Here is a 27,395-nt window from a genome sequence, read left to right as displayed (position 1 = left end):
ACATTCCACAATTTATTCTGTCAGTCTGTTTAAGATCAGGGTGTGTTTCTTCCTTCATAAAATGGGTGTACTCATATTTCTGTATGGTACACAAATGCACTGTAACAAACATGTTATAGGAGGAAAAAATGTATTTCATATAAATGTAAAAGGTTTCGATAATGTAGGTGTGATTTCCATGATGTTATATCTTGCCATCATTTGTTTATTATAAAGTAGGATTTACTGAAATAAGAACATATTCTATAGTAACATTTTCTTCCCTTTTTTGAAAGTGCTCGTTTTGAGTCCTGAGCCTTGTACATGCTAAGCAAGGCTTTTTCCTGAAGCTTTATTTCTAGCCCATTTTTCCTTTATACAGGGTTTCACTAACTTTCCCTAGTAAGCCTTGAACTTGTAATCTTCCTTCCTCAACCTCTTGAGTAGCTAAGAGTATGGGCATGCTCCAGCACCACCAGCCTTTATAGTAGTGTATATATATATATTTAAAAGTCTATTTAAAAAGCATTTCCAAAATGCATGCTAATAAGTAGTGAAATCACTATTCACTATCTCAGCAAGAAACATGGGTTGATGCTGGAACATTGCCTGACAGCTATAGAGTGAAATTTGCCTAACGTCATGTTGATCTGATATGTATGTTGTGATCCACAAATAAAGATGGGAGATTTTACATAAGTGTGTGGATTTATATACTTTCCCAAAACAGCTGGTAGCACTATTTTTCTGAGAAGAAGTTTACAAGGGAACTCCCTATTATTTCCACCACCGCCATCTCTGTCTGAGCACTGGTAGCTCCTACTTGTGTTAATGAGTTAGACCCCTGACTGATCTCTCCCTCTACTTCATTATTAATTGGGAACTTGGGTCACACCATGCTACTATGTTGTCCTAATCCAGCAAGAAGTGTAGCATATAGGGGGAAAGGAAAAGACTTGATTAGTGGCATTTGTTGATTTCTCTGGTGAAATTTTCTCCACAGTGGCCAATCAAACTTCCAATGTGGTCACGTTGGAGTTGGAAAGATGCATAAGCAACTCTGCCACATCCATATATACCATTCCTGGTACATGACTGGAAACCTTTGCAGTGATTTCTCGAGTCTTTACAATGACCATGAATCAAGTCCACATTTCTGGTTAGCTCTTTGCTGTCACATCCAATGCCACACTCTCTTCACTATTTAAACCTTCTTTACTACCTGGCTCATTTGTAAACTGGGGATGTGTCAAAACACCACACACACATTGTATAACAGCATTCAGCTCTGTTAAGAGAAATATTTTATAAAGCCAAGTTGGGGTTGGAGGAGGCTGGCAGTTCCATTAATGTGAGAGAACGTGACACATAGATCACTGTCATTCATTGAGCTAGACAAATTGCTCAATAGCTCTATGTCCCCACAAAACTCTATGTGAACCAGAGTTTCTGTCACCTGACTTGCCGTGACTAGCCTGAGGATCTCGCAGGGAAATGGGAAGTATAGCTTTGCTTGACTTTGGAGATGACTTAAAATGGTAAGAGTGAATCAATTGCTGTGGTGGTTTAGTCACATTGAATCCTTGACGCTGTATAAGTTCAGTCACTAATGCTTTGAGGTGACCACCACTTCTGCTGAATTTGTCTTCTTGTTCCAATTAGCCAGTCATCTCTCTTCCAGAGCTCCTGGTCTTTGAGGGAAGATACCTGATATTAAGGTATGAAATCTCATTCCTTCCAGAAAATTAGATCCTAAGGAGTGTGAGACAGTTTTTAAAAAAATGATTTTCAAACAGTCTTCCTATATGTGCCTGTGTGGTTTTGTGAACTTTTCTGAACTTTGTGGCATTATCTAGGGGAATGTTATTTACTCTTACTGTCAGTGATTTTGGGAGATTGAGCTGTGGTGGGGATAATTGGAATAGATTAGTAACTACCTGCAGAGCTTGTGTACTCAATGGAGGACATTTTTACTTCCATCCTTATGGGAAGATCTTATTTTCTTAACTTCACATGAATGATACATGTAAGACATGAGAAAACTATAGATCTTGTTAATGTCAGTTTTTCTTGTCTTCTCATAAATGAAAATAGCAATACTAACCAAAAATTATTGTACTAAATTTATGCACACACTTTGATTTCGCAAAAAGCATACAAGAGACTATTTTCATATCATATTGCCACATAATGGATATTTTTAAATCAAATTCTGTGTAGATATCTGAGTCAGGGAGTGTTCCCTTTAAATGAATATTCAGTGGACTGACCTAAGAAAGGAGAAAGCAGGACACCAGATCTTGTTTGCGGCTGAGGTCATCTGTGCATATTATGACCATCTCCCCTGCTTTCATACTAAGTTGACTGATCTTGACCTCTGTGTTTGACACAGCTCTGTTTATCCCAATAACACTGGAGTAGAAGGACAAATGTGTTACAGATATGTGCCAGGGAGTGATTATAATGATTGACCAGGAAATTCAAGCCTCATACAGAAAAATGTGATTTATAGCAATTGAGGATCACAGAGAAGATTGCAGGACCGGTGGGTAGGAGGTTCCCAATGAGAGTTGAGGTTGGACACACAGAGGAAGTGTGACAAGTATTGGCAATCAGTCAGTCGGTGATATGGATGCTTAACATTGAGGTTATAGAAAGGGTGAAGTTTTAGCAATCACAAGGCTTACATTAAGACCGTGAGAGTGATGGTTAAGGTGAGAAGTAAAGATGATATCTTTAAGGAGATTTACAAGAAGTTCTGTTACCAGGGAATGTATGTCTATTCAACACTCTTGTCTCTTTCACTCCTGAATTAGCCTAACAACTTATAATTCTTTAATCTTTATTTATTTTTTAATTAAATGGCTGTAAATACAAATCTTTTGGTTTCTTCCTAGATCCAAATCCTGTATTTTCAAAGATTTGAAATCTGTATAGTAGAAAACTGAAACAGATACCGACGTTGGCAGTTACAAATGAAAAAAACAAAAAAAAGAAAACTTGGCCAAAGAATCATTAAGTTAATTGTCCTTCTTAAGGTGAGCCATTTTTCAGTAAACAAGAAACTCCCTTTTTGGTAAAGTACCATGAAGTCACATGTCATGTCCCTGATCCCTTTAAATATATTGAAAGGTTCTATTTTAACAAGGTGGAGCTTAAATTTAAGTGTGCTTTCCACTAAGCTGTAGAACTTGAGTGGTGTGCATCTTTCGCCATTGTATAGTACTGGCTCTCTGTGCTGTCATGTACAACAAATGACATGATTAAATATTATAATGAGGCCAACTAAGATTTGCATCCATTGTAACAGGAAATAGTTTCTTTTTATTTTAAGACAAGCTATGGGCATTAAAACTGTGTCTAATATATGGTGATGATAATTTTTAATTTGTTATGAGTAAAGATGCAGGAGAAGATGAGGTTTGATCAAAGACAAATTTTAACACCAGACCCTGGAACCCCTTAAGGCTACAGCATAAAGTGGATGAACCAAGCACTTGCCTTAGATTCAATTGTTTTGTCTGAAGGAAACCAATCAGGGAGAGTGGGTTGTTCCCGGAAAGCCATTCCAGAGAAACAGAGAGCCAGTCTTCTGGCCTCTGCAGTCTGTGACATCTATATTTCAATCTATCATATTATTACATTTGGGTGCATTAAGTAGATGTGCAACCTGTTGTGCTTAAAGGCAGCACATTGGCCCCTCCATTTAGAGTAACTAATGGATCCATGAATGAACATTTGGCTCTTAAGCCATATCTCTAGTGATTCACATTTACATGCCACTCTGATTGTAAGGATGAAGGATGGCAGCTTAGATTTTAGAATTGTAGGCATGATTCTTTTTAATGGGCTTCAAAAATGCCAGGCAGTACAGTTCTCAGCTTTATCAGTTTGCCAAGGTAGTGTATTCTGCAGAAAGATTCATGAAATGCTTTTTGTTCTTCAGTAGGAAAAACACCTCATGAATAAAACCTGACCTTGTTTTACAATCTCACTTTTATCCCACAAATATCCTGGGGGATCATTGGGAAGGATATTACCATGCCATTTGATAGATGAATGAATCTATTTGGAGATGAATTCACTAGTGGTCACTCAATGATTTAAGATCAGAGCTAAGAAAGGAAGTTCTAACCTGGGTGGAAACAAATATGTGTATGCAGTATGGGTGCATTTAGTTGTGGTATGAGTGTGTCTGTATGAGTGAGTGTGTGTGTGTGATTGATGCTATGTTTTTCCACAGATACAGATTATAGATTTTTTTCTACTTTGCAGATAGTGTAAATAGTGGCTTTACTAGTTCTCTTTGGAATTTCTGAGTGACATAATATGTTATTCTCTATATTTTACTTTATTGTTTCACTTGCCTTCCAAAGAAAATTCCTATTTAAAAATATTTTAGTTTGCCAGACATATTCTATTAAACTGAAATTCCTAGATAGTTGTGACTCATTAATTTAACATATATTTGAAAATAAATTATAATAATTTATCATACTTTTTAAAAGTAGGAATGAATTTAACTTAAATCCCCAAATATTTGCAAACTACTACATTTTCTGCTCAAAGAAGCACATCACTTATATATGACATAAAGGCATGTGTAACATTTCACCCTCATCCTTAAAAAGTATAGAATCTCAAGTTTGTATATAATACAAGTGTAATAATAAAATGCCATATAAAAAGAAAAATGTGTCAGGTGTTGTGATGTTGACCTGTAATCCCAGCTACTTGGAAGGCTAAGGTTCTGGAAGCCAATCTCTGTAATTTAGCTAGTAACTGTCTCAAAATAAAAACAGTTAGGGATGTGGATCAGTGGTAGAGCATCCTTGGGTTAAAAAAAAAAGAGTAAAAAAGGAAAAGGAAAGGAAAGGAAAAAGAGAAAGAAAAAGAAAAATGGTGACACTATAAAAGAAAAACTGAAAAAGAAGGAAATAAAATTTTCAAGATGGAACTCACATTCATTTTAGATCCTAATGAAGGTGAAATATGTTTTGTTCAAGTGGAGATGTAATTTAAAGGGGGAAAAATAAAAACCAGGGCAACAGATTAATGTGGGCAGATGATAGACTTAAATGTAAAGGAAGGTGGAGTCAAATAAGGTAAAGCCTCAGTTGTCTCACAGAGGAGCTGGGCTCTAATTTGGGCAATCCGGAAGACTGTAAAGAGGGGCAATGATGAGCTCTTATTCTTTTTGGAGACTATTTTTTTTTTCGGGTAAATGATTGGGTTATTGTTAAAGGAAATTGAGATAAAGAATCCAAGTGAGCAGAGGTAGCGTGCTCGCCTGGCATGTGCGGGGCGCTGGGTTCAATCCTCAGCACCACATAAAAAAATAAAATAAAATAAAGATGTTGGGTCCACCAAAAACTAAAAAAATAAATATTAAAAATTTCTCTCTATCTCTCTCTCTATAAAAAAAAAAAAAGAATCCAAGTGAGCAAACAAGGCCAAAAGTTAAGCCTTGGAGTTAGTTTGGAAAATGGGAGGGATGTGGAAGCCTGGTAGAAGAGGGGGATTTACTGGCCTAATGAGTGTGCATATATAACAAGAATTTGATGTGAACCATTTGGAAGGTCTTGGTCTTGGTGACTGAGAATGATGCTATTGAATACAAAGTTTCCATGGAAAGAACAGGAGGTGCTGCTGCTGTTTCCTTTCAACAGGTTAAAACGGTGCTTTGGCTGGACTTGCACTTCCCTTGTCTAGCACTTTGTTGGGAGGATACATACATATGTTCTTTTTGTTTCAGGTGACAGTAGAATATTAGAAAATGTTAAAAATCATGAACAGGATATCACTGATGTCTGAATAATTATTCTTTGTCAAGGAGACTAAGAGAAACTGAACCTTGGCTTATATTAAAACATAAGTTATAAGAAAGAAAGTTAGTGAAGGCCCACACAGAATCAACCAGAAAGATGATAAAACAGGAGAGAACAGGATCAAGGAAGCCAAAGGAAATGGGACTTTCCAGAAAGAAGCTGTGGTCTAGAAGAGAGAAAAATAACTGAATATTCAAGAAAAATCTAGGCAGAGAAAAAAAAAGAAAACTTCTAATTTATACAATAGGTGAAAGAAAATACTTTCAATCGACTGGTGGTAGAGTCCAGAGTACAAGAGACAGAATGACTCATGGGATGATCACAGGAAGCAGGATCATCCTTTGCAGCATCTGCAGCAGCTAACAATGTGCTTGGGAAAAAAAGAGATGATGAGTAAATAGTTGTGCATTAAAGATGGATGAATTAATGACAAATGAATGAGAAGGAAGGAAGGAAGGAAGGAAGGAAGGAAGGAAGGAAGGAAGGAAGGAAGGATGAAAGGAAGTAGAAACAGAGGGAGAAAACAAGAGAAAGAAAAGAGAGCTGTTGCTCTCAAGTGTTTGGGGATATGTGCCCTAAAGGAACAGGAGGCTGGAATATTTTGGATTGTTGATGAGAGTGAGCCAATGGAGAATTAAAAAAAAAAAAAAGTGTAGTGTTTGTATAAAAAAACCTGTTGAGATAGATAGAATCAAAAAACCACGGAAAACATACTGTTAATTATGTAGAGGAATTCAGAGAGAGAAAAGAGCAAGGCACAGGGATCTCCCATGGGAAGGCAACATCCTCTCAGTAAAACAGACTTTGAGGAGCTGCACTGGGGGGTTAGGCTTGGGTTTACCAAAAGTGGGGTACCCTGAAGCTTTCAAGCAATCGTTCTGAGGTGTGTACCATTTGTAATTACAGGATTATCTTAACTTTTAAGAATGGTAGTCTTCATTAGTTACATTTCTAATTTAGAAATACATTGGATTAATTTTGGTTTTATACAGAAGATGAAACAGTGATATATTTTTATTCTTTGATAGTTTCATTTTTCATGATTCTATATATATGTGTCTCGGATTTCCTGATTTTTCTGAGATATATTTTTTCCCTTTCACTACCATGATTCCTCTTAAGCTTAAAAATATTTTTGAGGCCTGAGTAGAATATTTTGCAATAAGCATTTCACTGTTCTCAAATATTCTAGGTCTCCAGTGACCTTCTGTACACTATTTGAGATTTTTCATCCAGGAAATTTAGAACATGTTCCATTAAATCTATTTTTTAAAAAATTCTTTTTCAGTACTGGGATTGAACCCAGGGCCTTGTGCATGCCAAGCAAATGCTTTACCACTGAGCCACATCTCCAGTCCTGTTCCATTAAATCTGAAGGCAACATGATCTGTAAAAATGCATATTACAAATGTCTGGGAAGGGTGAATGCCGTATGTTTAAGACAGAGCTGACATTAAAGCTTTTTTATTCTAGTCCTCTGATTTTGTTTGGCAGATCATACCATCTCTCTGTAGAAGGTCAATGAATGTCTGGCAATTTAATTGGGAGCTTTACAAATTCTAAGAAAACTCATTTTTCCTGGCTGTGAAATTTTATGCCAGAAATAACTTCAGGTCATACCAACCCCTTTCTGCCAAGATTATGGAAAATCCATATTCTGTAAAATTAGGGTACATGTTTTACTAGTTTCACTCCCCAAGCAACAATAATAAAGAAGATGCCTTCAATGGTGATGTCCACAATACTGTGTCATAGATGATGTTCGGAGCTGGGAAAGCCACTTGTTACCTTATTATTACCTTATTACTGATGAAACTTTTCAGAGGACAAAATACACTGAAACTGTACTGAAGAGCGTGGCATCTGCAGTTTAGCTCTGATGAATTGTTTGGCTCTCCCCTAAAACCAGGACATTGTTCTATTTGTTACTGCCACTAGGAAAGTGTGTTCTCCCTCCATGGCCTATTTCCAAGCTGTTTAAGGTTTGACAGGGAACATAACTGACTCTCATAAGCATTCAGTGCCCTCTCCAGAACACAAGTGTGGGGCAAGGCCAGAAAGTGGCCTTCTGGCTGTGGCATTCAGATTACTATGGCTGTCAATCAAGATTTTTTACAAAGTTAAAGAAGAATAAAATCTAATCCGGGGATTTGTTAAGTGAAATTTGTTTAGAGCTTTTGCTGGGTTATTTCAGACATCAAAATTATCTTCAAAACAATGTGACAGGTTGTTATTGATAGTCTACATTTTTAGAGGAAGAAAACAAACCTAAGGATTTAATGTGCCTAAGGTTTTAGAAATAATCTGTAGCAGAGCTAGAATTTTCTGTGTATTTTTTTTTTCATATTGGCCATTGGGATATGTGAAAATAACCTTGGAATATATGATTTTTTTGTTTTGTGGGTGAAAATAGTTATTGACTAATTTTCCCTTCTTATAGGGTCATTGTGGCTTTTCTTTCCAATGACAGTTCCCCCAGAATGCCAGAGCCCAAAGATCGCAAAGGAAGGTTCTGAAAATACTAGCGGTGTTTCAGGACTTGTATCTTTCTCTCACTTTAAGGGTTCCTATCTTGTCTCCACTTGTTGGAATTTATTTATGGTCTGTGTTCTTAAGGGGCCCACAGATGAGTGGACAAGATCAACTAAAGCGTTGATAAAGGCAAAGCTTAGACTGATGACAGTCCAGAGGAGAGACATCGAGTTCAGCCTTGAGAAAGTCTTGTTGATAATGAAAAGTTTCCTCAAAGAAATTTCCTTGGAATGGAGTCGTAATCATGACCAAAGGAGTGATTTCAGGCAGAGTGAAGGGTGATTGCTGTCTGGGGTCATAATTTACCTGTCATTTTGCCTTCAAGGCCCGTCAATACATTAGGCATGTGGTTAGTTTCAAATTTGATCTGTTAATCCACAATCTGGGATGCTTCATGGTACAAATATGTCATAGCAGAGGGTTTGTAAGGTGAAGAAGGAAAATGGTGCAGATGAGACTTGGCATAGGATCCAGATCATAAAAGACCTGGAATAGCACATAAGAATTTTAATTTTTAGTCCAGAGAAATGGAAAAGCTTTCAAAGGGTTTTAATGCAGAGAGTGACATGAGCTAATCTGCATTTAGAAGGATCAGTGTGGCAGCACTGTGGAAATAGATCAGCTGAGAGGCAATTGTATTAATTGAGCCAAGAAGTGATGAGCACCTAAAACTGAAGTGGAGCAGTAGAGATGGAGAGGAAGGGATTACACAGATCCCTGCCTTCAAATTGCTGGCTCTTATAACAGGGACAGGAATTAAAGTGTACGAGTATGCATAGAATTTTGCTTTCTCTTTCCTCAAAAATTGAGAAAATGGTAACTGAAAGAAAGAGGAAAATAGAGAATATAATTAAATAACATCGCCATCCATCCTGTTGCTTAAAGAAAAAGAGGGAGAGAGAACTGTGAGTTATTCTTAACTATTCCCAAACATACACATATTATTTCACTTAATTAATGGATACTTATTGGTTGCCCCTTTGAGCCAGACACGGTTCAAGTGATTGGAAATACAAGAAAACAGGTCTGATCAAGTTCTGTGCCAATATTCCTGTCTCATTTCTCAATTCCTCCAGATCCTGACTGCCAGCACATGAATCTTCCTCTCCCCACTTCTCTCCCTTATCTGGTGAAGTCTTACTCATGCTGTGTGCATCAGCTGCAAAGCCACTTCCTTTCATGGGACTTCCCAGCCCCTCTGCAGTGGTTAGGGCCCCAGGACTTGTTCTTCCATTGCACCTGCCTGGTGCTTCCTCTCAGTGAGTGTCTGACCACATGGTGCTGAAGTCATGCTGGTGCACAGTCCATGATTCGCTGAGAACACTTACCACTGGGCTTTGAGAGTAGTCACTTGAATACTTTGTGAATAAATAGTGAGTGAATTAAATTTTTTAATTCAGAATCATTCCACCCTACTTACATATTATGCTCTTAGTAAATCTTACCAATTAAATTTTAAATGAACCTGAAATTAGTCCCTTCTGCTTGGGATGTTCAAGGCCATTATATGTTAACTTTTTTTTTTTTTTAATTTCTAGCTTCCATCACTAGATTGAAAAAAGTGAACCACATATGGTTAGCTAAACTCATTTCTAAAAACTTGGCAGGTTCTCAAACCATATTCAAAGCTTATGTCAGTTTTGAAGACACAAATAAAATGCATTTTCCATAACTTCCCCTTCTTTGGTTGAATTTTTGGAAAAGATCTCCCACGATGTGAACTTCTGCAAACTATATTCTAAACTGAAACTGAATACCATGATTTGAATTATTTTCCATATATCCCCTCTTCTGCAAGTCATGACACTTCAAGGACTAAGGAGATCTTATTTACATATAAAAATAAGAAATGTTTTAATTTTAGATTCCAAAGTACCATAGATAATAACATATGTTAATCTCAAAAGCACTTGTCATGTTTAAGTAAAAGTAAGTCTCTTAAAAATGTTCCATAGAATTTGTTCTGGCTCTAACAAGCATTAAATTTTAGTCCTGTCTCTTTAGAAATTCAGAAATGAATAAAAGGAACTTTGGTAGAGGACACACACACACACACACACACACACACTCACACACATCCACTCCCTGCTCCAAACATCTCTCTTTATTATTCTGATAAGCATCATATTAATGGGCAGTGATAATAACCTCAAATTCTTGACAAAAAGCCATTTGCAATAAATAATTATATGTTTGTTTTATAAGCATTGCTCCCGAGTCATGATTACCCTAAGCTCTAAATTTCATTAAAAAAAAAAAAAAAAAAACATGGAGTTTGAGAAAAATGAACATGAAATTCATTGAACAGATTTTTCCAAGTCTTTATTTGCCTAATAGACAATTATGGCAAAAAGGATAAGTTGTTTATATTTCATCTCTTTCCTTCATTTTGCATTTTTTTCTTTTCTATTTGGATTAGGAAGTAAATAACCTAATAATTATCTTTAAGGTCCACTTGAAAAAACAAGTGGAATTCTTTTATATGTTTACCTTCATGGTGTTTCAGGGTAAAAATGACTGTTATAGCTTGGAAGAAAAACTTAAAAATTGACAGAGTTACATGGCACTTCAGAAAGGAAGGGAATATACATTGCGATTTATAAAGGTTCTTGGTTTAGTCTGTTCAGACTGCTGAAGCAGAATACCACAGATTTGGTAGCTTATAAACAAAAGCCATTTACATAGTTCTGAGGTTAAGTCCAAGAGGAGGTCTCTGGTGTCTACTGAAGTCCTTCTTCCTGGATGACAGGTGGCCTCCATCTTGCTATGACTTCACATTGCAGAAGGGGAGAAGGAGCTCCCTGGCTCTCTCTAATAAGGCATTGATCACATTTGTGAATATGTACCCTCATGACCTAGGTAACTCCAGATACTGTCAGCTTGGGGGTAAGAGTTAACCTATGGATTTGGGGGAACTTTAACATTTGTCTATCGCAACTCTACTTATATCAGCCACATTGCTAGGTGATTTTAAAATGTCTTTTATCACTCTAATTTGTTATAACAATTCTGAAAAGTATTTTGTTCATATAAATATAAGAGTAATTGAAGATCAGAAATTATATGGTCCTTACCTAAAATTAGACAATTACTAAGTGCTTGGTTCCATATATCTTGTTCCTTCTAAAATACTAACTTCAGGGCATATTTGAAGTCTTCTAGCATGGAGAAACAACATATTTGATGTTTAATTATATCAATTTTAAGAATAGCATATGAAGCTAATGCAAACTGAATTTCCTCTATTGAGGACAGGTTTTCCCCTTCATTGTTTTATTTTCTTTTTTTTCTGTAATAGATCATCATAACAGTTAATAAGAACTTGTGTAAAAAACCCCTTTGTAACACTTGACCTCAACACCCAAGAAGCAGCAGTAAACAGCCCAACACAGAAAATTGACATCTAAAAAAAATAAAAGCTAGAGGAATTGAGATATTAAGACCATAAGGTGGAAAACAGATATCATAGAGGATATGAAGTGGTGAAAATGAATGTTTGAGCCCGAGGCAAGAAATTCAGAGATTATGGCTTTGAATGAGCAAGTGGGGCTCAGGGAAGACATTAAGGGTAATGGTGAGTGAACAATTTGGAAGAAAATATGAACAGAGCTTAATTTTACTGAAGCCAAGTTTCCACATCAAAGTATACTGCATGATTAAAATATGTGTGTGTATTGTATCTACACATACACATATGATGTATTCATCAAGCAGTTAATTATTTCCATTCATGGTGTTAAAATAAAAAGGATATTTCTAAACAATAAATAAGAAGGATACATTCATTTCTGCTTTGAATCCTTTCCAGTCCTTCCCTGACACCAGTTACTTTTTCTAGCACAAGTTAGCCAATGGCTTTTGTCTTGTGACTGCTGTCTGCAGAGCATTGTACTGGTTGAACTTAGGACTTTACAAAAAGTATCAGAAAATCTAACGGTATTTGTCTCCCTCAAAGTGGGATTTTGTGGTTGACATACCTGAAGAATCCTGGGATTGCTCTAGCAGCAGGCAAACCTAGATTCAGGCCTTCTGCAATGCCACAAGACCTGGTGCCACTAGTTTCTCTTCATGATGGCAAGAAGAGGAAGGAGGACTGGGCTCCAAGCCAGTGCGACTTCCAAAGAGTGCTTGGAGTTCATTCTGATTTGTCTGACTGCAAGCATTTGCCAATCCTTCAAAGAGTCATGGTGACCAGTGGGATTCAGTGTCCACTTGGCCAGGCCTGGGCAACATGCAGATGCAGAGGAAGAAAGTTGACTCCTCAAAGGAATTTCCACTGCCAGGAGAAGGGGCAATGATTTCCTGGGAAGGAAAATAGCAGTCTCCAAAATTCTCTAGCAAAGCCCTTTATTTGGCTATTTTCTAAGGGGACCTACTTTTTAATATTTAAAAAAAAAAAAAACCAAATATAGGCTAGCGACGTTTTTGTAAGCAAAAAGACAGAATTCTTTTCCTCATGAAGTTTAAAGTGAGTAGACAGGAACAGCCCCCATGTTCTTCAAAGCCCAGTGTGGCTGTGGTTGAGTGTAGACATACAATCAACTGTATGGCAAATTTCATCTGTCAATAATTGGAGCAGATGCGTTTGTACCTTTCTCTTAAATGGCTGACTTTGGGTAGAGGCATACTATCCGTCAAATGAGAAAAGGTGTAACATACTGTTTTTCTAAACACAGATCAGTTTACTGGACATGACACCTAGAAGAGGACAGTGCTTTTGGGGGTTCTCCATTGGTGACAAGGGTTGACTTTTGACCTTGTGCATCCAAAGAGAAAGCAAGAGGGAGGCAGAATCAAATATAGATGTTCTAAGTCAGGCTTTTAATGAGTAAAGTCAAAATATTGATTTCCTTCTACTCATTCACAATGAAATGCCCAACATGAAAGAATCTAACAATTAAGCATGACAATCAAATTTTATTCTCTTTTTACAGTGCTGGCCTCTATTTCTCTTTCAAATGCTCCCCTTTCATTCTGTGGTTAAAAGTGCCCTTTCTCTGACACCAGGTAAATACATCTTATTGAAAAATAAACAGAAAAGAATTTCCCAGTGTTTCAGGAGTATGCAAAGTTAGGAATGTAATGGATTACAAATTGGAGATGGATTTTCTAGCTTAACTGTGCAGATTCACTACAGAAAGCAAATATTCAAACAAGCAAAGTCCCCTCAGTTTCGTATTTCACTTAGGTATCCCTTCAGTTTGTATTTCAACTTCCAGATGGATTTGAAAGAAAGCAAGGCACATGTGTAGATATAGAGACACACACACATACACACACACACACACACGCACGCACACACACGTGCGCACGCGCGCACACACCCGCTTCTGGAGTAGGATTCTATTGATTTGCAGTGAATCCAAAAGAAGAAGACTCTATCACAAAAATATTGGCATGTCTTCTTCAAATCTGCAAACAGAAGCCACAGCCCTGTCACTTTTAAAGAAGATATTTGACCTCAAGAGCTCACCCTTCTCAGGGGTTGTGTTTTCATTTCTGAAAGGAAGCGGTTCTCAGAAGAAGAGACACAACATCAATGCTGACGGGTTTTCAAGAGGACAGCAAGACAAGTGACAATCCTTGTTGATTACCAGGCTCAGCACAGTTTTAAAGTTCTTGTTTTCTTCCTTTCATTATCAATCCTCACTAATGTGTGCTTTGAAATAATGATGCAAATATTTTAAGAAAGTTACGAATATGAGGATTATATTTGCCTAGATTGTCTTGAATCTTTGAGTTTACCGTAAGACTTTAGGTCTCTTTGTGTGGAGTGTTTTGAGGTTATAAGATACCATATGCCATGTTTTATAGATGGGACTTAAAATGCAAGTGATGATCCTATAAACAGAATTCAGTAGGACAAGACTTAACATAAGTTTAAAGCTACAATTATTTGCTACATACTTTGTATGAAAGTCTATGCTAGGTACTGCGTGTATAGTACCATGGTCATACTGATAATTTGTTGGGGCTGATACAACCACTTAACAGATAAGGAAATTGCCCTAGGGATTCAGTGGCTAATGTTTTTTAGTACTAAATGATGGATCGGAGAATTGAGTCCATAACTAATAATCCTAGTGCTCAAATGTCCAGGCCTGTCCATTAGCCAATAACTTCTTTGTGAGAGATTTACAAACTATCAATTACTTCTGGAAAAATAGCCCCCCTTGATTTAAGTAATTTTTTATTCTTCACGTTTTATGACACAAAAAGTAGCCAAGAGACAACTTGGTCTTGCAACATTGCTTTCATTGTGGGAAAAAAAAGCGTACTTGTTTAAATTCAGGATTATGAAACTTGTTTATTTTTATAACATGGGATGTGTCAGGCTTAATCTATCTTGAGTTTTGGAAGTCTGGTTGCAAAAAGACTCTGCTTTCTTCAGCCCACATAACTTTTCACTTTGAGTCAAGTAGTTCTACAGTAGAGTTGGTTCCTCACTCCCCAAGCACCATTTAAATGTTCAGTCTAAAGCAGGAGACTGACCTATTTTCACAAGCATTTCTTCTTTCTGGGATCTCACATTTGTTTTTAGATTTTCTTTTCCTTGGTATGATCATTCCCAAGTATGTCAGTTCAGGTCCCTGGGAAGGACACCAAGATGGTGTTAGAAGGGTGAGCAATTTATGGAGGAGACTGCCTGTGAGACAGGAAGAAAGAAGAAGAGGAACAGGTCATGCAAGTTTCAGGTCACAGTGTATGTCTGGCATCCATGAAAAAGAGGGGGAAGGAGAATTGATCTATTGGGAAGAGCTTCAGACTATGGTGTAACAATGGGAAAGTCTAGACCAGTTCAACAGGGGAACCCAGATACAAGGATTGCCCTGCAATGATTAGAAGTAACCAAATTCAATGCTTCACTGCACTATACAATGTCTGGGAGCTTCCCCATGACAGAGTATACTTGGATAAAATGTTGGGGCAAATTTGAAGATGGTTGGCAATTGTCATCTAAGTCTTCTCCTCAGAGAAGGTTTTCTGAAGGTAGATCTGAACCATTTACCTCCATGGATGCTGAAGTTCATCACTTGGATGCAGCTGATACCCTCATGCAGGTTTGAGTACCAGCTCTTTCTTGGCTTCCATCCAGCTCTTCCTGAGTGGAAATTTATCAGGGTACAGTTATTGTGATAAATGAAGTCCTCTTTATGGCACACTTACACAACTGATGCTCAATACCTCCCTCCTCCACCATTTGTACTTCACATTGTCTATTTCAGAACCTCAGATGGCCTCACTGGCTTACTTGGTGGTGGGACTCATCTTTCTTTCAAGAGAAATTGCTAACCATAATCTTCTTGACCCAGGGTTTCTGTGTGTAACCTTTCAAAGCCACAATTGGTTACAAGAGTATCAAGGGACACCCAAGTGGATCACCTTGATTCCATACACATTTCTCGCTGCTCCATTTAGTAACAGTCCTACATCTTTCTACTGAACAAGGTTAATGGTATTGTCCACTTGATGACCCCTCTGCTAGCTTGCTGTTCTCTGTACAAAGGAAGTTCAAATTGCCTCAGAGGTAGCTATAGGTTTCTGTTCACTGAATCCTTGTTATGTCTTTTATAACAAATGTGTCTCCTATGGGGACCAGGACCTTTAACCCTTTAGATCCCACAGTTGTAAGGATAGTGTCCATTTTTGTTACTATGAAAGAGTATCACAAACAGAGTAATTCATGAACAATAGAAATTCATTTGTAAACAATAGTTGAGGACACAGAGGAGATGTGTAGAGAGAACAACAATACAAGGGGCATGCAGTAAAAAGATTTTAAGCAAGCCATCTGTGAAGAAAATTGAAAGATGAAAAGAATGGTAGAATTTTGAGAAAATCCATGGGTCAAAGTAAAGAGGTACAATTAACATGATTTTGTGACTTTGTATTAATACACTTTTTATGCATTAATATATGGTTTGTTGTTTTGGGGACAAGGAGTTTTGCTTTGGAATATATAAATAAAAATACCTTACTAGGAAAAAAAAAAAAGAAATTCATTTGGCTCAATATTCTGGAGGCTGGGAAGTCCAAGAACAAAGGGCTGCACCTGGTGATATCTCCCTGCTTCATAGAACATGCTGGAAGTCATCACAGGATAAGAGAGCAAGAGATTGAATTCAAAGCCTCAAGCTCTTCTGTAGTCAGCATTGATCCATTCATAAGGGCGGAGCTCTCCTGACCAAAACACTTCACACTAGGTCCTACCTCCTGGCTCTGATACAGCAGAGAGTAAGTTCTCAATGCATGCTTTTGAGGGGATCCATCCAAACCATAGCAGATTGGAAACACAAAGTCCTCTGATGGGTCACTGGTAGTCTTGTCAGCTAACTTCATTCCTTCATTCCTCATGGTGAGTTCTCTCATGCGGAGAAATTTCATTAACACTAGAGTTGCCACACCAGGTATTTGGTCTCCCACCTGTGAGAGGTGCATGCACACCCATGTATCATCATGTCACTGGCATTACTTTGCTGTTGGAGGAAAATGTCTCCACCATTGACTTCAAGCCTTGCTGTAAGATTGGTTTCAGTCAGTGGAATGTGAATGAAAGATTACGTGCCACACTGAGCAGAGGCCTTAGGGGTGTTGTATTCATTCATGCTTTTCTTTCTCTGTGAGAAAACAACATCCTAACAGGGGCTAGATCCTAGAATGAAGAACACATGTGAGCAGAGACCAAGCTGATAAATGGCCAGCACAGTTACTACAAGTAGTTACACAAGTTGTTATAAAAGACTATAGGCTTGGGATCATTTGTTACTGCAGGATAACCTAACAAAAATCTGACTAATGCATTGCATGCTTGCTTTTCTGCGACATTCTGTCTGTTATTTGTGTCTTTCTGGATGTTTCTAATAGATGTTGCCTCAGGAATGGTTCTATTGTTCTTAATGCTTCTGGGAAGTCCTGGATTGTCTGCATTAAAAACGTTTCAATGTGATGTTATAAACAAACTACTTGGCCATACTTACAGAGATTCTGATTTGACAGATCCAATTCAGTTGTTGCCCTTAATATGGGGTCCTGGAATCTGCATATTTTTAAAAGCCCAGAGGTCTTATATCAAATTGAGAAACTAATTGTAGACTGCTTCATCCCACAATTTTTTAGTCTGCTTTGACTGATCATCTTTCCTGGTCTCTTGAATCTAGATGTCTATCCCCTTTGTTACTTATCCTCATCCTTGACTTGAACAATGGCCTTTGTGTATCCAACTCATTCTTAGCTCCATTTCCTCATCCTATGTGCACAGCCTTGCTAAACTAGACTTGCACTTATACCGGCTATTGTTTGAAGCACACATTAAATTTCTCTTGGAAGAGGTATGTGTGTATGTGTGTGTGTGTGTGTGTGTGTGTAAGTATATCTGTGAACAAAAGCAGACAGAGTTAGATGACATTGTTTTGTGCTGATAAAAAGATAATTCTGAAATGTAGAGGCAAAGCTAATTATCTGTCTGGGAAAGTTGTAGGCCTTATTTAGGTCAAAAGTAACAGAGAAATTGCTGATACAATTATTTCTAGTAACTCATGAATGCCTGTGTGCATTAGTACATGCAGAAATCTCCCCAGGTGGCTATGTTATTAGGAATGAGAAGACTGTCTAAATAAATCCTTAAACCAATTTTGTTTAGTGATACAGTGACAGAAATAAGGAAAAGACATGGGGATGAAAACAACTTAAGGCAAAGTTAGATGAAATCAAATATTTTATCTTCCATGGGAAAGATCAAAGCCATAATCATCACAAATGTTCCCAGACTGTGGAGACTGCCCCTCCCCTCCGCTACCCTTATTTTTCCTTAAGTTCTTAATAATTTTTCACAAACCCTTCTGATGAAGTTTCTCATTTATCTTGATTAATGCTCTTGAAATAAACACATAAGATGAAACACATACACAGATTTAGGGTGCTTGTAGCTGTGACATGAAGACTCGCACTTAGCTATCACTAGATGTCATTTATTTTCTGGATAGCTATCCATTGCTCTAGTTAGTACACTGGAATTACAGCCACTTATACTGCAAAGATGATAAAGTTAGTGTCTGCACATAAATTGAAAATATTTAGAAAAAGATGAAATACATAAAAATAGTTTTGATTGAGTGGCGCTAACATCATTGGAATGAAATACCAGAATCAGAGTCTAATGATTTTATTGAGTTCTTTCTGGCTTTATTCAGAACAGACATGTAATTGTCAAAAGTCCCAATTGAAGAGGAAAAGAAATCTCATTTTTCATGATAGTTCCCACTCTGGTTAAACTTATGACCAATGTTATAAGGACATTAAAGATTCTATCATGCTATGAGGGCATGGCCTGCCAAAATTAAGGTTAAAAAAAAAAATGCCTACATGAGTTATGTGCCCAGAATGGCAAACTCAGCATGTTTTCAAAATTTATAAAATTTGAGGTACATTTTCCCATTCATACATGTCTAAAAAAGTCTGTTAAATAATTGTAATTATGCTTCCTTTTAATTTTTCTATTGTTGCATGAACTTTGTATGCAGAGAAATTCTAGAAAAATCTATCTTCTAAAAATTCAGCTTTGTATTCATGTTGTAAAAGAGACACCATTACTGAACAGTATGGAGAGAGGCCCAAGGGCCATTTCCTACATGAATCTTCAACTTCAAACTGAACAAACATTTCAAAACATTTTCAAAAGTTTGTTCAAACTTTCCTATATAAAACTCAGGAGCCTTACATTTGAAAGCTTGGCCTACCATGAATACTTGTGAAAAATTTAAAGCCATCTCAGCATCTATACTTTACATTTTAAACTACACCTCTTTTCTAGATGCTGCTCTTTATTCTATAAGGTTCTCCTGTTAGTAATGCTAAGTTACTAAGGTAGCTGAAGCTCTCTGGAGAATGGAGAGGTTGGCAGTTTCTTCACTGATTTAAGAAAGTACTTTCTCTTTCTGCCCTGCTCCTCCCTCCCTCCATTCCTTCCCTCCTCCTCCTCACCTCCACCTCCTCCTTTCCCCCCCCCTTTTTCTTTCTGTATCTCCCCCCCATCTCGGTTTGGTAATAGAACTTTTGCCGGTGTTTAATTTTCCCCAACATACTAAGCAGATAAATTAGGGATGATTTTGATGAAGTGCAGAAGACTCTGAGGCTGAGAGCTGGGACTCAGTCATCTATCAAAATGTTGTCTAGGAGCCAAAGGAGATCCCCCTTTTTTTTTTCTTTTAAGCCACTGGTAAGATTTTCATTACCTCCAAGTAAAGAAAAGCAATCAAAGATAAAGTCTGTTATGCTTCATCCCAGCCACCCTTGGGATGCTAAGCAGATGGGCAAAAAGATATCTGGAAATACATGTTAAGATTTCTTATTATAATCAAGTCCTATTTGCTTTATGTTCATAATTTAATGCAAAAGTACAGAATGCTTTCATATGCTACTCAAAATTGCTTTAAAATGCAGCCCACTGTGAAATATGTTTCTGCACTGGTCTAAAGTTAAAACTGGAGACTTCGCCCATTATAAATAGTCTCTTCCTGGGATCTGCAGGGGCCTTCTCTCCTCACCGACTGTGGCCTGCTCTCTTTACAGCATAGGTGGGGAGGTCGGGCGAGGCCACGACGCCGGCTACGTGGGCAAGCACTTCCGCATGGGATTCATGACGATGCCGGCCCCTCAGGACAGACTTCCCCATCCGTGCTCCAGTGGCTTCACCGTGAGGTCGCAGTCCCTGCACTCGGTCGGGGGCACGGAGGATGACAGCAGCTGTGGCTCCCGGAGACAGCCACCACCCAAGCCCAAGCGGGACCCCAGCACCAAGCTGAGCACCTCCTCGGAGACGGTCAACAGCACTGCGGCCACTAAGGGCGGGAGGCCAGCCGAGAGGCCTGAAGGTGAGCTCCCAGGCCAGGCGCCCTGACCCGTTCTGCCAGTGAGCCCCTGCCTTCCCCCTGGGTCACGATCCTGCTGGCATCACCTGGGAGGCCCACCTGAGAAAAATCACGGGGAAGGTTATTGAATTGGTCTGTTCTCAATACCCTTGTCTTTTTGTTTGGACTGGGATTGAACCCAGGGTCATTCAACCACTGAGCCACACCCCCAGGCCTTTTTTATTTTTATTTTATTTGTTCTAATTACTTACACATGATAATACAATGCATTTTGACACATTGTACACAAATGGAGCACAACTTCTCCCAGGCCTTTTTTATATTTTGAGCCAGGGTTTCACTTAACTTGCTTAGGGCCTCAATAAGTTGCTGAACTCAGGATCCTCCTGCTTCAGTCTCCCCAGCCTCTGAAATAAGAGGTGTCACCACAGCGCCTGGCTCAAATGCCCTCTTAACACTTTGGATCATTTGAAAATTATCTTAGAGAGAGAGAGAGAGAGAATTTATATTTTCTAGCTTTTATTAATATTATTTGAATAACTGAGGGAAGTATTGTGTGTTTATTGGGAGAATGTTTTAATGCGGGACAATATAAGGAAAAAAGTTTTTTTACCATAACTTTTATGATAATCATTTTAACATTATTTTCTTCCAGTGAGTATGAATGCATGCATGTATGTGTGTATGTGTGTGTGTGTGTGTGTGTGTACAGTGTATATACTATACATTTCAGTCTCTTTATATTACTGATTTCTTCCTGTGCCCACATTTTCCCTCAGCTATGAAATATAGAGTTCAGATATATCCCAGCCTCCTTACTGGTCTATGAATTAGGTCATATCAACCATGGATCTCACCAGTTCTATAGGCCTCACCTGAATATGTAAGTTTCAACTTTTCCTGAGCTTTTTCTGAGAGCCCCTTAATGGGATAGACATCTTAAGTGTACTTTGAAACAAACTGACTTAGTTTAGGCTGCTATAACAAATTGCCCTAGACTGGATGGCCTATAAAGAACAGATTTTATTTTTCACAGTTCTGGAGGCTGGAACGAGCAGGATACCATCATGGACTTTTCTGGGTAGAACTCTCTTCCAGGTTGTACACTGCTGTCTCCTGCTATTCTCACATGGGGAAGAGAAGAAAGAGAGAATGTGCTGTGTTCTAACAGTGCCAATCCACTTGATGAGGGGTCCACCTTCAAGTCCTTAGTACCTCCCAAAGGCTCCCCCTTCAAATACCACCATATTGGGACAAAGCTTTCAACATTTTAATTTGGGGGCCACAACATTCAGTCCATTTCCCAAGGCCATTCAGATTTTTACCTATCAATTGTGATAAACACCTCAAGATTCCCAAAGCTGCCAGTGGCCAGTTGGAGAACCCTGCTCTCCAACTGGCCCTATAGACTCCTGCTCTGCATATTCTTGACTCTCTTCATAGCAGAAGATTCTGCTTCCCTGAGTCCCCCAGGTATCAAATTTCAGCTGAGGTTCACTGCAGAGATGGGGAGCACATAATCCTTTTCTCAACTGGGCAGAATTCTCTGCTACCTGGACTCCTCATTTTCCTATGAAAGTTCCCTCATCTTCTAGTCTTCATCTTTCTGTAGAAGTTCAAAATTGTTCCACAGGATTAGGTGCCCCTGAGGTACATGCAGTTTCTCTCTTCACCCTTCTTTCTCCCTTCCTGGCATCCAAGTGTCTTTGGCCAAGACAATAGTTGACTGCATTATTGAATAATACAAATAAGTGCCTGAAGACAGTGGTAATCCACCAATTCAACAAGGATAAATCTCTTCTTAGTCTGTTTTCTCTACTACACATATAGGAATAATACATCATGTGTACATATGTGTATTCATGTAAGAGCCCACATGGAAATAGCATGAACATGGATGTGTGTTTGAAAAATTGAAATCATAGTGCATAGCATTTCCTGTGTTATATTTTCACTTATTCCGTGTGACTGTTTTCTAGGGATTTTATTTGTCAAGAAACATCACTTTTTAATGGATGGAAGTGTACATCATAGGAATTTATTTATTATTTTATTTATTATTATTTTATTGATATATACTTACATTGGCTCCAATTTTTTAGCTAGAAGGAACAGTAGTAGAGTGAACACTTGTGTGTGTGCATTTGTGGGTCTGTATGTATTTGGAGGTGACTGTTCTTTTTCTGCCTTCTTAGAATTTATTAGAAATTGTATTTTTTCCCCCTCATGATTCAGGGTTATCAGTATGTCCTCCAACTTGTAACGCATCAACACATAGACACACATAGAGGTATTTAGTTCCCTTGTTAATACACCAAATGGCTCCAGAGACATGACTTTTATAAATTTTAAATATCATCTTAGGTTTTCTCTAATATTGATACCTGGTGTTGTTTATTTTGTGTGATCCTGTGTCTAGAAGTTGCCCTCTCCCACTTCAGTTGCCAGAATACTACATAATCAATAGCATTAGATTATTTGCAAAAGAAGATTACTGATCCTGACTTAAGACCTTGATTTCTGAATGATGGGGTCCTGAATGCAATATGGAATGGGACTGAAGAATAGTAAGAAATAAAAGAACCCCTGAATGGAGAGGAAAGATAAGACAGGCAGGAAAGGAGCCAGAGAGCAGCGTGAGTCATGCTGCCAGAAACCCTCCTGGGTTCCTGGAAGGAATGGGAGGTGCTCCCAGCCCCCCTCTGGGGAGCGATGACAGGTACTTAGAGTGAAAATGTGGGGGAAATCGTGGTTACTGTTCTACAGAAAAAAAATTTGAGTGACAATTCAATTATGTTAAAAATAGAACAGAATACCCTCCATTTGGGATGCTTCAGGTATCTGTTTTCTGGAGGTATCATTCTCTCTCAGATCCACTCACCATCAAGGACCTAGGGTTCCCAATGGCTCCTTGCCAAAGAGAAGACAGTGGCTCTCTTAATCTTATATCTCTATAATCTTTTATATCACCTGAAGGTAGAGTAGGACAAAGTGACCAAGTTAGGACATCAGTGACTTAAGTTGGACTTGGAAAATTACTTGATGGGTTGGGAGGTGCATGTCCTCAAATGGGAGCTCTTAGGATAGATTGGGAATCCCTCAGCTGTGGTTCATCATGGTCCTGAGTGAACTGGATGATCTAAGATCCTGTGCAGGAATGGTAGGCTTTTATAGAAAAGTGATTCTCTATGCAAATTTTACTCTCTCCTCAGAACACTTAAAAGGCAATTGTAAAGCTAGGTATAGCCAAATCTCTTTCAAACACATTATGGCCTCAATAATAAGAGGATAAAATCTGTTGTTATTGTATAGAGATGGGTAAAATCTCAGTTCAGGGGTGTGGAAATGTTTTTTGAGTCCAAATGCATGTGTGGGTATGTGTAAACTCAAAGCCAAAATTACATAAATATGGAGATTGCTCTTTTATGGATTCTCAGTTCCTTATAATTGTAAGTTAACTGGAGTTCATTATAGAACATGTTTTCTTTATAATTTTCCAGCTATCAACATTATAACACAGATAAAAAGTGACTTTTATAAATCTTAGCCCGTCTTTTCTTTTTACATTAAATGTCAGCAAAATCAAAATATTGATTCAGTGGCATTAGAATGATTTCCATGGTAACCAGCTTCTATTTAAGTAGAGGATTATGACTTCCCTGTGGATAAAAGTAAAAAGAACTGGACTTGTAATAAAATGGCTTTTCAGAATAGAAGAAGAAAGAAAGAGATAAACTTGAACACAACAAAAATCATGTACCAAGAAAAATACAATTCAGTATTTAAAATTATAATTCTGTCACATTAAAAACATATATGTACTACTTTATATGAAGAACATAAATGGTAATCAGTATAATATGAATATTTTAATTACCTTTTTCTGTCACCTCAGTGTGATATCAGCTCATTTTTAGGCAATATTAAATGAAAAAAAGGAGTTAACTAGAAAGAATAAGGGGCCTTAAGTACAATGTGTCTCATGTGTGATCCATCAAATAAGCCATCTCAAAACCTCACCTCAGTCATTCCTATTCCTTTAGCAAACCGCTTCTTTCCTCAATAATGTCATTCTAAGAGATTCTGTATGAAATGGGCAAAAGGGACTGTACTTAGAGTGAGAGGCGAACACTTTAGGCAAGTGACCCAATGAGTTTTTTTTAACCTTTAAGATAATTACAAAAAACTGAAAAACTGATGGTGTACTGCCTTTCTCATGGCCTTATGACGACCCAGGTATCTAATGCCAATGACGTGCATGATTAAAAGAAGTTGCTGTACAAATGGAAGTCAATGTAATTTTAAATATATAACTACCACTTTTAAAAAAATTAGTTGTACATAACACAACACCTTTATTTTATTTATTTATTTATTTATATGGTACTGAGGATCGAACCCAGGGCCTCACACATGCAAGGCAAGAGCTCTATCACTGAGCCCTAGCCCCAGCCCTGTAACTACTGCTTTTTAATAGTCTTGAATAACATGAAATTTTGGTTTGATGTAGCATATATATTGAAAGGAAACAAGAGAGGAAAAGATATATCCACCCATTCTACATGTTAGAACTTACAAAATTTTACATATGGCTATTATTGAAAAGGCCAATTTTAAAAAGTGCTGAGGAGGATGCAGAGATAAAGGAAGTCCTACACACTGTGCTGGGGGTGTACATTTGTGCAACCACTAAGGAAAACAGTCTGGAGGCTCTACAAAAAATTAAAAGTCCAACTACTGTGTGATCTGGCAATGTCACTGCTGGGTATATCCAACAGAGATAGCAAAATATGTTAAAGAGGTGTATGCACTCCCACATTTATTACAGCAGTAATAGTCATTTACAGTAACTGAGACATGGACTCAAATTAAGTATCTGTAAACTGTGAATGAATAAAAAATATGAATATATGAATATATATATATATATATATATATATATATATATATATATATATGACAAAAAAGAATTTCAGTGACAAACATGGATGGATCTGGTAGGCCTTGCTAAGTGACATAAGCCAGGCACAGAAAGATAAGTACTATGTGATCTTACTTGTATGTGGAATATCAAATAACTGAACTCATAGAAGCAGTGAGTGGCTACCAGGGGCTGGGGTTTAGGGAGATTTTGGTCAAAGGATACAAAATTTAAGTTAGGCAGAGGAAATTCAAAGGATCTATTCTACATCATGGTGACTAATGTTAATTATTGATGTGTTAAACCCTTGAAAATCACAGTAGAGTTTAAGTGTTCTCACCACAAACAGTGTGTAAGGTGATGCATATGTTAATTATCTCTGTTTATTCATTCCACAATCCAAATTTCAGTACCACATAATGAACATGGTGAACATATATATATATATATATATATATATATATATATATATACATATATATATATATTTTTTTTTGTAATAAAATTTAAAAAATAAATGAGAGAAAAAGCACCCCCCCAAGTTTTACAGTGACCCAAATAAATAGTGCAATACTCTATGACTATAGTAATTTTTAATAATATTATGACATTAATAAAAATTTCCCTGGTATTATAAGCTTTTAATAATATTATGATATTATACGATATATATGATGATATTATAAGTATAATAATATTATATGAATTTTAGTATCTGAAGGAAAACATGTTTTTATTAAACAGAGTATTTTTTAAAATTATGTCTTAAACTTCCATTTGTTATGAATTCTTCATTCCAGTCATTAATGACATCATCTCATGACTTTCTGTAAAAAAACAGTGAGAAAATACTTTCTAATTGGAAAAGGTACCCTAGTTTCTGATTTTGTCTTTTAGAGGTGTTTGGTGGAGTTATATCTTTTGATTCAAAAACCAGAATGTCTGCTGAAATATTTCAAATCATTATCATCCTGGAAAACTTGAAATGTGTTATTGAGCCAGAATCTAATGAAAGCTAAGTTTATTCCAAAGTCACTGCCTTATGAGCAACCAAAACTTGAAAGGTTACCCCCCAAAGGTTATTTTAGTGACCAAAAGAGCTAACAAGAATAATTTAAGGTGAAAAAGGTGATTTTGACTCACAGTTTCAGGGGTCTCAGTCCATAAATGGCTGACTCCATTGCTCAGGGACCAAGGTGAGTCAGAACTCATGATGGAAGGGTGTGGTGGAAGAAAACAGTTCAGAACCTGGAACCAGGACAGAGAAAGGACAAGGGGGCGGGGGTGGGGGAAGGAACAGAAATAGACTCCCCTCGACATGGACAGAATATACTTTCCAAAGGCAAACCCCCAATGACCCAGCTCTCCAGCAAAACTCTGCCTGCCTTCAGTTACCACCCAATGAATCCTTATCAGGGGATTAACACACTGATTAAGTTAAGGCTATCATAACCTAATCTTTTTACCTCTATGCTTTTTTGCATTATTTGACACATGAGCTTTTGGGGGACATCTCACTTTTAAACTCTAATAGTTATACAAAAGAAATAAATACATATTTTAGAGTTTAAAATAATGTTTTTCATGCCTCCATTTATTCAGCAGACACCTTGAGTGTCTATCTTGTTGTACTTGAGATTCTGCAACCAACAGAACAGAAGTGGTGCTTTCCTTCATTTTGCTTACCATTTTATTTTTAGTTCTCTGCCTCAGCCTGTTTTACTTTATTCATTTCATGGAGCCAGCAACAATTTAAAGGGATGATTTCAGAAACCAAAATACATATGGTATGACAGCTATGGGATTTTCTTCCATGTAATTAGTCGTTTAGTGAGGGAAGAAAGAGTTTTGCATGCTTTAATAATGTTTTTTTTTCTAGTACTCTTTTATTTAAGAGAGAGAGAGAGAGAATTTTAATCTTTTATTTTTTAGTTTTCGGCAGGCACAACATCTTTGTTTGTATGTGGTGTTGAGGATCGAACCCGGGCCGCACGCATGCCAGGCGAGCGCGCTATCGCTTGAGCCACATCCCCAGCCCTAATGTTTTTTTTCTAGAAAGAATAGTTGCTGCTCTTTGACTGTCTGGTGTTGACAATTTAAAGATGTCTTAATCTGCTTTACTACCAATGTTAACTTTAAAAAAAAAAAAAAAAAAAAAAACAACCTGGGGACATTTGAGGAAAGAAGAATAGAAACAAAATTGAGTGTGTGTGTGTGTGTGTGTGTGTGTGTGTGTATAAATTATCTTGGGGAACTGATAGGTTTTCC

General features: G+C 37.5%; 1 protein-coding gene across 1 annotated transcript in view; it reads left to right on the top strand.

Annotated features, from left to right (window-relative positions):
* The window catches only part of Nyap2 (neuronal tyrosine-phosphorylated phosphoinositide-3-kinase adaptor 2), a 235,869-nt gene that overhangs the window by 73,104 nt on the left and 135,370 nt on the right, over window positions 1-27,395 (top strand). The window contains exon 2 of the mRNA XM_027941643.2: window positions 19,908-20,209. Coding sequence (XP_027797444.1) covers window positions 19,908-20,209 — 302 coding nt within the window. The remainder of the gene's footprint in view (window positions 1-19,907; window positions 20,210-27,395) is intronic.

The sequence above is a fragment of the Marmota flaviventris genome, chromosome 11, assembly GCF_047511675.1.
Source record: "Marmota flaviventris isolate mMarFla1 chromosome 11, mMarFla1.hap1, whole genome shotgun sequence".
Taxonomy (NCBI): domain Eukaryota; kingdom Metazoa; phylum Chordata; class Mammalia; order Rodentia; family Sciuridae; genus Marmota; species Marmota flaviventris.
Note: the sequence above shows the minus strand (reverse complement) of the source record. Positions and strands in the feature narration are given on the sequence as shown.